Source organism: Genypterus blacodes, unplaced genomic scaffold (assembly GCF_046128005.1).
Source record: "Genypterus blacodes isolate CSIRO-AG114 ecotype Tasmania unplaced genomic scaffold, CSIRO-AGI_Gbla_v1 ptg000022l_1, whole genome shotgun sequence".
Classification (NCBI taxonomy): domain Eukaryota; kingdom Metazoa; phylum Chordata; class Actinopteri; order Ophidiiformes; family Ophidiidae; genus Genypterus; species Genypterus blacodes.
Window position 1 is genome coordinate 6176007 of NW_027466835.1, and position 13683 is coordinate 6189689.

At 45.2% G+C, this 13683-nt stretch overlaps 2 protein-coding genes across 2 annotated transcripts in view; both read right to left on the reverse strand.

The window, feature by feature from the left end:
* The window catches only part of rpl3 (ribosomal protein L3), a 169499-nt gene extending 165838 nt beyond the window's left edge, over nt 1–3661 (reverse strand). Inside the window, exon 1 of the mRNA XM_076142842.1 lies at nt 3656–3661. Within this exon, the coding sequence (XP_075998957.1) occupies nt 3656–3658 (3 nt within the window). The 5' untranslated portion in view covers nt 3659–3661. The remainder of the gene's footprint in view (nt 1–3655) is intronic.
* Nucleotides 1–13683, reverse strand: part of asic2 (acid-sensing (proton-gated) ion channel 2) — a 211265-nt gene that overhangs the window by 128311 nt on the left and 69271 nt on the right. The gene's annotated exons all lie outside the window — the stretch shown is intronic.

The following is a 13683-nucleotide window of genomic DNA, read 5'->3' on the forward strand; positions in this document are numbered from 1 at the left end:
ACCAAGGCTTGCAAATGACTCTGGTCTTGTCACACACACACGCAGAGACAGGGGCAGAGAGAGTGAGAGAGAGAGTGAGAGAGAGAGTGAGAGAGAGAGTGAGAGAGAGAGAGAGAGAGAGAGAGAGAGAGAGAGAGAGAGAGAGAGAGAGAGAGACACACACACACAGAGGCACATGTTTCCCTAAGGTCATCACAACACTTGAGAAAATAACGAAGGCGTGCTTTTTCATGAAATGTGCAACGCATGAAGGCTTTCATCGATTTTGTCCACTGCAGGAGCAGACAGAGAACATTTCATTCTTTAATCTTTGCTTGGACCCCGACTGGTTGCTGCTGATGTGATCGCAGATGTTCTGGGTGCGCGCAGCAAGCTCAGACATGTACCTGGGACTTGAACTGTAACCGCTCAAAGCATCTGAAGCTACTGTTCTTGTAATTGGAGTGCATATTTTAAACGAGGCTGCCAACCAACGATCACCAACGTCAATTAAACTATTCCCGTCTCATCTCTGTGTTATTTTGCCCATTTGAATCATTTCCTTTCATGTGTCTCTTTCTTTGAAACTCTGGAAACATCTAGATTTGCCTCTTCACTGTTGAAAATGAGGCTGGAGTTCTGCGGGTCCCATTTAATAAAGCTGCCAACCGAGCCTCTGTGAGGCGTCTGTTCCTCAACCTCGAGACTCCGTTGTTTTCATCCTCTTGAACAGTTACGCACCTCCTGGGTGAGAACAAGTTTGTGTTGTTCTGTGAAAGGAGTTGTGCACACTTTTCTCCGATATCTTCAGTTTCTCTGTGAATCCTCGCACGGCCTTCCTTTCTCAATTCAACAATAGACTGATAGCGTCCTGCAGAAAGCTCCTTCAGTGTCCTAATCAAACCCATAAACGCTGAAGCCTTAGATACTCAAGTACCCCAAAGAAGACACAACACGACAGCTGTGCTAACATAAATGCACAAAGAAAATGGGCCTTTGTACACTTCTGAATGAATGCAACTAAAACTTAACCTTACCTGCACACTTCACACATCATTCCATCCTGGCTAAGAACCATCTGCCACCATTAAATAAACCTCACCAGTATTATATTCAATGAGCCTTCTATGTTCTTGTTACTACAAATCAGTGCTTTTTAAGCTACACTAATTGGTTTCACAGTCCACTCCAAATCAATCAATCTGCCCGTTATTGTCACTTAACCATAGTTGAAAAACCCTTTAGTTTTTCAATTGCCGTAATATGTGCTACATCTAAATGATGTTCTCATCCCGTTTACTGTTGTGCTTGTATTGTTGAGATGTCATACAGCACACACACACACACACACACACACACACACACACACACACACACACACACACACACACACACACACACACACACACACACACACACACACACACACGCGCGCGCGCGCGCGCACACACACAACCACACACACACACACACACACACACACAGAGGCAATGCTACACAGTGGTTCCCTGCATGTTGGAATGAAAACTCAGTCGGACTTTTGAAATGTAAGAAAATTACAAGTATTAGCACAGAAAGAACAATGTCAAAGTTTAAGCGTCAGTTTGACATTGTTCTTTCTGTGTTTACAGTTTTGAAAAATGCAACTTTATATGCCACTATCGCTCCTATTAGATTTCACATCATTACTAATATATATAATTGAACACCCACCTGCTAGCTGCTGGTTAGGCTCGGGGTCACAAGTATCAACGCCCACATGCATGTTCCTTCAGCCGTGTGGCTCCATGGCCCGCAGCCACCATGACCCCCCGCCACCCCACACTCCCACAGCACCTCCCACAGGATCAACTGAGACGCACAGTAGGGAGACCTTCTCCACATTCACTTACTTTACTTGAAAGGAACACCAGAAAACTGTTATCTAGCTCCGGCTGCACAAAATGAAGAAGATATGAAATGTACAGATGCTGTTGTTGTGATCGTTCAATGGCTGCAATCGCAATATGAACAGTGCAGGTGTAACTCTGTATCTCTACAGTAGGACAAGCCCCAGTTCACTCCCATCTACTCTTTGCTACACCAATTTACTGACAACAAACTTCTAATGCTAAATATGATGCTACGGAAGTTACACTGATGATTCACTGGTACCAATGTTTGTAAACCCTGTCTGATATATTTAGCTAGCTATTCCATATTTCATTCAGGTTCTATGAGTGTAAATAGACTGAACAGTCAATCGCTGGGTGTAACGTGTGACTCACTGTGAACATTTGATCTCAGTTCAGTGTTTTTCTGAATTATTAAAGATTAAAAACAGACTTTTTGCCTGGAAAGCATGCAGCATCGCTTTGAAAGAGTTTATTTCTGAGTGCCAAAACTCAAAGAAACTTTTTCCAGAAGCGTATCTAAGACGCTGCCAGACTTGTTATTTTCTCAGGTCTTAATCAAAGCAGGACACGCAGGCTTTGTTATTAGCAGATAAACTACACACAGGCAGGTTATTTAAAGCATCCTCCACATAAAAAAAGATGTCAACAGCAGTTGAGCTCTTAAGGAGAACTAAAGGGCTTGAACCCATTTCAGAATACAAACAGCATCCTGCAAAGCACCTCAGCATGCTGACGAATGAATGTAATTACTTCCACTACCGCCGTCTCCCCTCTACCTGCTCTGATGACACCTGCATGTGTGTGTAAGCGTGTTGGGGCTGAATTAAAGTCCCCAAACTGATTCAGTTCGAGCTGCAGGCTACCAGTGAACAATTGACAGAACTGTGTCAGTCATGAATAAATAAAAGGGCGCTGATTTGATCTGCCCGACCCTGTAACACTCCGGGATTGTTTAAAATTACAATATGAACTATGATTTTGGACCATTTGATTCAGTTAAGATTATTATGGGGTTGTTGTGGTTTGAGCCACATTCTTCATGTCCCTCATCCCTGCCAATCACTGTCATCGCCAGTTTGGGGGCTGAAGTTTGAGAATGGCCGATGTCAGCTTGCACAGGCGGGGGCACAGGGACAGCTGACAGGTGTTAATGGGTTGATATCTGCACTGACAGCTAGGTGCACCCACATGCACACACAGAACACACACAAAACTGTTACCATCCCGACAAAAACACATTTGCACTATAGCTGACTCTGAAAAACATTCCTGTCCTTAGAGGGACCACATGAGAGGATTGGGCAAAGTGACGAAGTGTTTAAGCAGTTGGTTAATCTGATGAAAGTCTGAGACGTTTAAGAGCAAAGATACACACTCTCCTTCACACACATCAGCTCTCTCCCTTTCTCCAGCAGCTGGTGCTCCACTCCTGACTATGCTCTACCATCTAGTGGAGTACTGCGGTAGAGCAAGGGGGCGGCACCGCTGTCCAGCTCCATCCCACACCGTGTGAGATCTCCATCGGTCAGAAGGGAACCATTACAGGCATCCAAGTGCAGTTCAGTCAGTCTGTGTCCCACCGTGACATCCCGGTCCAGGGGTCGGTGCAGGTGGAGACGCGGCCGATGAGGTGTGTGAACACGAGGAGGGGAAAGTGACAGTAAGTTACTGAGCTGCATCCTGTGCAGGCTGGGACTGAGAGGTAATGTTGCACCCATAGAGGAAGAGTAAACAGAATCAATGAATGTGACTGAACACTGCATCCTATGACAATATCCCACCATGATGTGTCTAATCTACACCACCAGGGGGAGCAGTGTTCAGACACACTGCACTGTCTGTAGGTACACACACACAGGAAGGGCCCATATTTGACATTCTACAACAACATGTGCCATTAGGATAGGTGTGTGTGTGTGTGTGTGTGTGTGTGTGTGTATGTACTGAATTTCTCATCTGTGAGATCAATAAACGTTCTATCCTATCCTATGTATGTGTGTGTGTGTGTGTGTGTGTGTGTGTGTGTGTGTGTGTGTGTGTGTGTTGTAGCAGGATACACAGGCTCTACAGTGAATCCCATTTTGAGAGATTGTTTACTGAGCGATGCAGCTCTAACTGTCCCCAGTGAAGAAGCACAAATCGACATTCCTGCCATCACTCCGGTCCGGCTGCTGCCTCTGTGCGAGCCACGTAATTGGAAAACACACTTCATGTCTGATTTTGTCACCGTCGTCTCTAACATGAGTGTTACGCAAGAGACCACGGCGACACGCTGCTACACAAACATACGCCTTTTGTGCAGTTATTAAGTGACCCTTTATGAAATAAATCTTAAGAGGAAGGTTGTTTCTTTTGTCGATAAAGGAGAAAGATGCAGCATTGAGGACGAAGAAAGAAAGGAAGTTTAATTTATAGGACCAAACATATGGCTGAGGATTTTCCAACGACATCTAAATCAATTCTCTTCCGACATATGCTGTCACACACACACACACACACACACACACACACACACACACACACCTCATAAAGGTGTATTGTTTGCAGCAGCTACATTTTATAAATGCAGATGACCTCATAAAATGCAGAAGCCGACTTGGCAGTGAGGTCATGGCGGGATTGCGGTGTTCCCGACATTTCTCCGTTTCTCCTGTGGCTCCTGCACAGGGCTGAAATGATTCTGCTCTATAGTACCTGCAGATTTAATCGTATTTATTTTATGCATCATTAAAATCCGTGCTGAAACCTGTAAAAGCTCATTTATTTCCTGGCTGCATCACTGGCCAGATGAAATAGGCCTGAAAACACAGAACGCATCGCCTGGCTCGCTCTCCAAAGCCTGTTTCACTGAATGAGTAAGGTCGTGGATTGCTTTTAGGCACAAAAAAACCCCCACAAACATCCAGTCCTGTCTAATTGGGTCCAGCACCGTCCTAAATCTCTGCTCAACCTCTAACCAAGGAAGGCGGGGAGCGAGACAGACAACCAGGGGAGGCAGAGCGTGAGTAATACTGGAAAACTGAGCACTTACCTAAGACGTGGAGTAGAACAAAGCCGGGGGGGGGAGAGGGTGGCGGTGGAGCCCGGAGGACAGGCGGGATCACAGGAGGGGAGACCCGGTGAGAGCACAGGGAGAGAGAGAGAGAAGAACCTTTAGTGAGTGCAAAAAGCCAGGATGTTGAAATCTGAAAATTGGTTTTGCGACACTCGTGCTTTTTCCTAAACATTATCCGCGTGAAAGCTGCACATGCCAGCAAAAATTGGATTAGGTGCAAGAGTTTGTCCAAATGTAATCCTTGCATCAGTTATTGTCACGCCACGTACACACACACACACACACACACACACACACACACACACACACACACACACACAGACACAATCAAAATGAGTCATACTATAGATTCTTCTCTGCACTTTACCAGCATAGCATCGATAACTCGCTTCTGTTAATGATCATGAACATGATTGCATGTTCCATTGAATTGTATTGTGAACCCTGTGTGAACTATACATGTGATAAATACCCTTGATACAAACTTGAAGGCTGTGTCACTCTAAAAGTATAAGTGTGTCTAATGGATTCTCAATTTGGGCCCATTGTCAAAGGAAAAAAAAAAAATTACATTGATAGAATCAGGCTTAATAGACGAAGACGTGCAACTGATGAGTCAGAGAGAGAGGGAGAGAGAGGGAGAGAGAGGGAGAGAGAGCGAGAGAGAGAGAGAGAGAGCGCCTCGGGCAGAAAGCACAAAGGCTCAGAGAAAAATGAAACCAAACGAGACACAAAGAGGATTTAATTGTAAAGCTGAGTGAAGTCCTCAACCAAATCAATCAGCCTGCACCACCGGCACGCTGCGGACCACACAATAAGATCCAATTAAATGGGTGCAAAGGAAGCAGGACAGAGCGGTGAAGTGTGTCCTCTACATCACATGGCGCCCCCATGTCGACGCCACGCTTGAGGCCTGGCGACACGATACATCTCGCCACTTGCAACCAATCACAGCGGCACGTGACTGCAAAGGCCGAGCGAAGTTTTGTCGCAAAAGTGAGGACGCTCTCTCTCTCTCAATCTAAATTAGTGTATATGTGTCACGTGCACGCCTTGAGAGACAAGGTGATTGTTGCTGAGAGGGATGGTCTCTCCTCTTCTCTTTTTTAATCGGCCCCCCCCACACTTTAATAGGAGCCATCGATCACTTTCCGCCCGCTAGAGGAAGTGGAAACTCTCAAACCTCTGAAGGGAGACGGCATTTAATCGCTCTCCCCAGCAATAACAGCGGAACGTCCACTTGTCTCACCCGCCCATCTCTCTGCGTCACACACATCTGATCAGACTACAGCAGGATAACAAATGCCTTCCCGTTGTTGTTGTTGCTGTTGTTGTTTCCAAGTGGACCTGAGCTAAGAGGAGTAAAAGGCAGAGAACTATGAAGAGTCAGCATCCTTCAATGCCAGAGGAGGAGGAGGAGGAGGAGATTGTGCTTTGAAGCTGCGGCGCTATGATCTATCAAACACTAATAACTGTGTGAGAGCAAAGTGTTCCATCACAATACATGGAAAAGACCATCAGCAACCTGTGCAGCAATGACTAAGAGGAATCGAGCGTCAAACTTTATAATATCCAGTACTGATGTAACATAACTCTCTTGTTTGGTTACTTTATCAGATGTATTTAGCCTGCCGTGTTTTATTGGCAGCTCTTTCATTCTAACATCCCCTGTTTCATCTCTTTTATGTTTTATAATATTTTCAGAAGCACAATCTAATAACTGGACGTGCTCCCTGTGTGCCATGTTGCAGTTACTGCCGTGTGTTATTAATGCAAACTCCACACTCCTTCCCCCCCGTTTCATATTAAAAACCTCCCAACGCGTCGCTTCACTTTAAAGGCTTTTATTGCGAAACCTTTACAGAGGCTGTTAGGTTTCAGAAGTCGCAGGTGAAGAACACACCGAAACACAGTGAGGAGCGGGGGATCACAGTGAACCGGTGATGGAGAGGAGTGTGTATTCTGTTAACAGAGTGGTTCTGTGCTCACACTGAAAAGTCCACAATGCTTTTGAAACAGTGCTACATCTACACCGATCAGGAGAGCCTGTACCGGATCAAACTTGGGATGGAATCTGGAATCGGAATCGGCACAACAGGATTTCAGGCAACTCGGAGAGAGAGAGAAACTCGACTGATGTGTTGCGTTACACACAGGAAGCCCAACACAATCTGTCAACGCAACAATTTCAGTTATCAGATGTGCATTTATTCATTTATTGTCAATAACTCCTTTGAGATGGCTGAGTGTTGTGTTAACATGAACAGGAGTGAAGTTGAGTCTCCTGCTCACCTGTTGGCAACTACAAGCACTCAGGCCTTTCTGCTTACATTCCACATTGTTGTAACACTGTTTACATTGCAGGAGTGCATCAATAAAGAAAGAAAGAGAGGAAAAAGGGGGCTTGTTTGCTAAAGGTTAACGTTGCTATTGGATTTTTATACGGAAAGAAACACGGCTCGGGAGCAAATGAGATGCTTAACGGCGAGAGTCAAACACTGGCGGTGCAGCTCGCTTCAGCATGACCGGCACAGCGTGAGTTTGTGTTTACATGCATTTGTTTGAGTTGTAAGCGTTTGAGTCCGTGGGTCACATTGATCGTGGGGTGGGGGGGAAGGTGCTACATGTGCTAATACCTATTCACCTCCAGCTGGTTTATGTTGGTGTCCATTCCAGGGCCATTAATGCAAGTCACAAACTTGTACGAGGCACAATCGCAGCTTGGCACAACACGCTGAGCAGCTTATCAAAGCCACAGCAAATAATGAGGATTTCATTGAACAAGCAGCTGAATAAAAGAGTCTGAACACTTCGGCGGCGTTCATACTGGTTAATAACACTTCTTCAGCTTACACTTTGCTTTGCTTGCTTACCAAACCTACCAGCAGTCATGAAGAGGGCTTTCTGAATGGGTTTCTGTCAGAACACACATAAACAGTCGCTTCTGCCGTTATTTTGTGTTTCATTGTATCATATTGTTGTTCTTTCTCTCCACAACCCAAAGATGCAATCTGTAACCAATGACTGAGTGAGCACTGAACCCCCTGCTGAGCTTCCCTAACAACCAGTTTATGACAGACAAGAGGCTCTTTCCCACATGATATTCTCTCTCTCAGACAGGTTATTATGCCCAATGCTGTTTCTACTCTCGCTTCAATCCCGTGTTCCTCTGAATGGAATAAGGAAATCAAAGGAATGTCTGTTCTTTTGCCGGTGAGAGATGATGTATGATGTAAATGATTACATTTCATCATCCCCAGATCCCTTCTTACTAACCTTCTTTCATTTAAATGATGGAATCTGTCAAACTTGAAACAAATGAGTAATACTCTGCTACCCATGATAATTCCTTCTAGATGACAGCTGGCAACAGTCATTTACATCAAAGTCTCCGTGTCATTAGTGCAGGGTCATATCCTGGACCTTAGCTCAAGGACATGAGGCCTTTGTGATTGCAGATTGACTTACAAGTGAGGTGAAGAGAAAATCATAATTGTCCCTCAAAATCACCTTCTAGCCACGTTCCATCCTTTACTTTGAGCTCTAAAACCTCAGAATAAGTTACAAAAAAGGTTGTGAAAGCCAATGCTATGATTTTTACATGGCTGGATTTGAACCGATGACCTTCTTGTTGTGAGAAGACGGTGTTCATTTTCAACATGAACTTAAACTTGTTTTGTAAAGATGCACAGTACACACACACACACACACACACACACACACACACACACACACACACACACACACACGCAGGATAATCTCATAGGACCACGGCGTCGCACATAAACCACAGTGAAAGACTGAGCTAAAGTGTCAAACGGAGCCAAAATGGCCTCTTAAACTGGGTCATAACAAAATCACTCACTGATCCCTTTGGAGTGGTGACACTTTCATCTACGGGGGAAAGGATCCTAACCACTAATCACAGAGTTTACCACCATCAAATTCACAACACCTTTATCTCTACTTTCAAGCAATCATAACAAGACGGCAGCCACCCACAGGTGTGTGTGTGTGTGTGTGTGTGGCTCTTTCATTAGTGTATTATGTGTACTGCAGTGATTCCTCTCATAATAATGGTGACATGTAAGATAAAGTCTCACTTATTTCCCTCCTTCTGGATATTTAAGGATTGCTTTTAAAACACATTCACTGGGTGAGTTAAAGGATATAAATCCAAATTATGTCAATATTCAGAAGACAAAGGCACATTTGTTGGATCCTGATTCAGGGGTTTGCAGCATTTAATACAGAGCATATAGCACCAAGTACTTTGGCATAAGGAGACACAGTACAAGCTTGAACCGCGATGGTGTTGCTGACTCCTCTATAGCAGAGCGGCGGATCAGTGAGCACCAGTGGGAAGATGTTAAGAGGATCCTCTCACCTCAGGTAACACACACACTGCAGTGTGAAGTCAGGAGTGAGCCGCTTAAATCTGTTTCTGTGCCCTCTCAGGACCGGGAGGGCGGGGCACCAGATTACAGCCTCGGTTTATTAAGGCCCTGCTATCTCCTCATACTAGCTGCCATTCCCATCTAACCAGATGCAAAACCATAGAAGACAGAGCTGGTGAAGTTAAGAGGCAGTTGCAGGCGCGGAAAGAGCAACAGAGTCTACATGAGGAGAGGAGGGGAGCCAGGTGGAGGTCCATTAGATGGGCAAGGTAAGAGAAGGCAAAGAGATGAGCAGGCGGGACTTTCCTGCAGTAGGATTTGTTAATGCCTCACTTGGGTGATCCTCTCTGCTGAGGTCATCGCCCTCATCTCTGCATTGTGGAAATTGAGTTATGGGGAACCGCAGCAGTGCAAAACAACTTGTGCTATCGATCTGAATGATGGCGTATGTGAAACAGCAGACATCCATCAACATTAACTGAGGTCCCGGTGTCAGTCCTTTACCGGGTCACATTGGGACAACGACAGTATTCCTTCCAGCTCTTTCGTCTTTGCAGCTCCTACTATCTGCTTTTCATGAAGCAAAAAAATCTTGTTTGCATCACCCCATTAAATCCACAACATGTAGAGAAACATGTGACAGCCACCGCAGCAGCGACAGCGACTCATGATCCACTTTTCCGGGTCCGTGTCTCTCAGCCTGCACTCAGTCTCCTGCCACTGTTGGCTGGCTGCAAAAACTCTTTATTCAGAAAGTCTTGTTTTTGTGTTTGACAATCTATTCAACCCTGGTAAAGATGATTGTTGACCTCAAAGGATTACTGAAACACCTCTTCAAAATAACTAAGTGACACATTGGGACTACAGCGTATAAAGCACAAGTTAATGACAGCAGCTTACTTTGTGCAAAACACCATCTTTTGAAAAAATGATTGAAGCAAAGCTGAACAAAACAACAAGCCTGAAGAACAGACTGAACCAAGGTCTCGACAGCAGTAACACACGGATGAGATCACCAGAGAAGTCGGCCGTCAGCCGGGAGAAATCCAGCAGCGACAGGTATCCATCTTCCTGTCAGCAGAAACTGGTACATCGATGCCATAACAGCTAGTCTTGTATATTTTTGGAGGTGTTGCATTGAAGGAACACAAAGAACCGTGACAAACCTGTCGCCTGCTGAAGTGTTAACGGTGATGTGGATTTGGCAAAGTCATGTTCTGTCTAGACAGGATCCACAAAGCCATGGAGGGCAAACTATGGATTTATTGGTGGGCTAATGGTTATGAGGAACATAATCGTTGCCGACGGCGAAATGAGAGCATAAACGGAGGCAATGTTAATTTTATTGGAAAAATTAAGGAGGCGATATGATGTAAAACCCAAATGATGCTCTGATCACTCAACCACTCCGTTTCCATTTTGGGTCGTTCCAGAGCACTATGTCCATCCAGCACAGTGCAGTTCACTCCCCTGCCCGTTGCAGAGCAATCAGACCACAGCTTCCCGCTCCATGTAACGCCGGGGCTGTCAGACCGGAGGCAATTATGCCACCGTCTCTCTAAACTCCAGCAGGAAGTGCAGCACCTGAAGTGGCATGGATCCTGCTCAGTGCTCACTACGGCACACAAACCTTCATGTGCGCCGGCTCATATACTGGATAGTAAACAACAAGCCAAAGCTCCGTTGATAGGCGGAATTATACAGCATTGTTTTCCACCATAATTATTTTCATCTTTGGACACTGAGTAATTACCTAATCCCCTAATCCCTGTAATATGATTTGTTATGGCTTTACTTTTCTCATTTTACTTCCCAAATAATGCATTTTAAAGCCCAGAGTTTACCCTCTGTTTATACATAAACCCCACTGGGAGACCAAAGATGTCAAGCTCACAACAGTGCAGCATAAAATAGCACTCTGTTGCACCATTGACAACATTGTTGTGTCAGCAGCACAGACCCATTAAGCCCCAGCCCAAAGCATCAAACACAGCTCCACGTCTCACTGATGTTGCTCTGTTTTTGTCCTTTACTATCTCAGGGAGGTCTTCCTTTCCCTCCTCCACTGGATCAGCTTGGCATAGACAGACACACAACACGTGGCGCCGCTTGATGAAGGAACGCTGATTCTGACCTCACAACCTTGCTTTCGAAACACAAAAAGACAGATAAAGGGCAGGACCAACATCTAACTTATCACTTCCACAGCTGTTGTGTTTTCGTGTAACGGGGAGAAATGCTGCCGTGTCCCTGGATGCTCAGCGACGCCATGCACAGACTCTAATGAAGTGTGCCAAGGTTACATCAGCTTAAACTTTGTACGCCGCTCTCTCTTAAATTACTTCTCGAGGAAAGGCAGCAGCGCTGAAAGACCAAGCTGAGCGCTGTGTCAGTGCCTGAGGTCAGAATGCTGGGGGGAGATGATGGAAATAAGATAGAAATCTCCTGCAGTGCATCAGCCAGGCCTCAAATATTCCGTATTAGGCTCTCGTCTGCTCTCTCACTGACCCGATGGCGCTCAAGCGATGAACTGATGAAGTTTTGCAGTAGTGGTGTAATAACAGCAGGTTAGCAAACAACAACTCCCAACGCCCAAACAGATCGACCTGGACCTTCTTTCCTGTGGATGATGTGTTTTGGAGAAACCGCGTCTAAAATAAAACAAAAGGGTTCCAAAAGGTAATTTAGTCTATTCCTGCTCATCTTGCACAACACACAGTTCTGTGTTTTAAGTGATTACGCGTGAAAGAAGAGTCTTCACCTCTTACTTTTGCGTCAATATAAGTTCAGGAACATTAGTTCAGACCTTACATTTCTTCATGTTCACATTAGTCCTTTTTCAGTGATCTTTGTTATCAGATCCTTCCCATATTCTCGACCTTCCGTAGACGTTTCAGATGTCGACAACTGCACGCAACCGAGGACCAACGTCTGCTGAGTCGATGAGCTTCTAACGAGCTCTCAGACACCTGTGATCTCCGATCTCGCCTTCAAGGAGGAGAGAAGCGTCAGGAGAGAGGTGTAGAATGAATGTGTAATGGTTAGTTCCCACCCTCACACAGGTCCCTGTGACCTTCACGCCTCTTCAGCGACTCAGGCTCAGCTGTCACCTTGATAGAATAAAACAAGCCATTGGTGGCATTCACATCTTTGTAGAAGAATTAAAGAAGTCTGAAGCAGGATGGATGGATTTCACCATGAAGTAAATCATTCAGCTTTGGCTGCTTGAGCTGTTCAGGTTATCAAGCTGCTTTTTCATGATTGTGTGTGGAACCATATGCTCCACTTGATGCCAAATCTGGGTGATGTTGATGTGCTGCTTGAGCAAGTTCAGTGTGTTAAGTGTGTTACTTTCTGCTACGTGACCTTTAATGATGTCATGCTGTCGTCTCTGCCTCTGTCTTTGAATTTGTGCATCCTGATGATTGTTGCCACATTGTCACCCATGGTAACAAGCTCAGTGTGGTGATTTGGTAAACCTGCCCTGATTATAAGGATCAGAACTTTGCACTTCTTGCAGTGTCTTATGAGTTTTCGGCACAGATGTGACGATTCAGCTCATTTTGTCTCCATGATTGCTGTTGACCTGCTTCTAGTCGTTAGCTGTGATGGATCAGCCTGGGTTCCTCCAGCATATACAGCGACTGACACTCTTGCTCTCTATCACACATGTGAGAGTGAGGGAAGATGACGATTCAAGGGAGAAACGAGGTACCGGTCCCGGTTTTTCATCACGGCCAGCACCATCGACTGGAATTGGCTGGGCACAAGTTCAGACAGGGAAGACGGATAGAAAGGCATCAGACTCTGGATTGCCGAGTCCCGGCCAAGCTCACACACTGTTTAGACCACAGCAGCACAGAGAGACGGACCTGCTGCAGCTGTGCTGTCGGGAACATCATGAATTTGTGCCAGAGGTAAGAGATGAAGGCACACGGTAATGCAAATGTGGACAAACAGAGTGGAGTCAGAGAGCAACAACTTCATCGGGATTCTGTTCTGTCAATTAAAATAAAATCATCAAAGGTACATAATTCATAAAGCTAAATTATTTTTCATGTTGCCTCTGAAGACGTTCATGAATATTTATGTCAACAGTTACTAATCGGTAACAAATTCAAGAGTTTCAGACATAACATAAGCATTTTTCTGCATTCGCTTAAATATAGAATAACATATAAAAAAGATATAACTACCGACCGAGGTGATCTAATTTCCCGTCGCTATGGCAACTGTACAATAATTGTACCGGTACTGTGAAATAGGGACATTGCAAAGGAGGTGATTGCACCTGGACATGTTTTTGCTGGTACGAGCATGACCAGGACCGACCTGAACAAGACCCGGGGCGCCATGT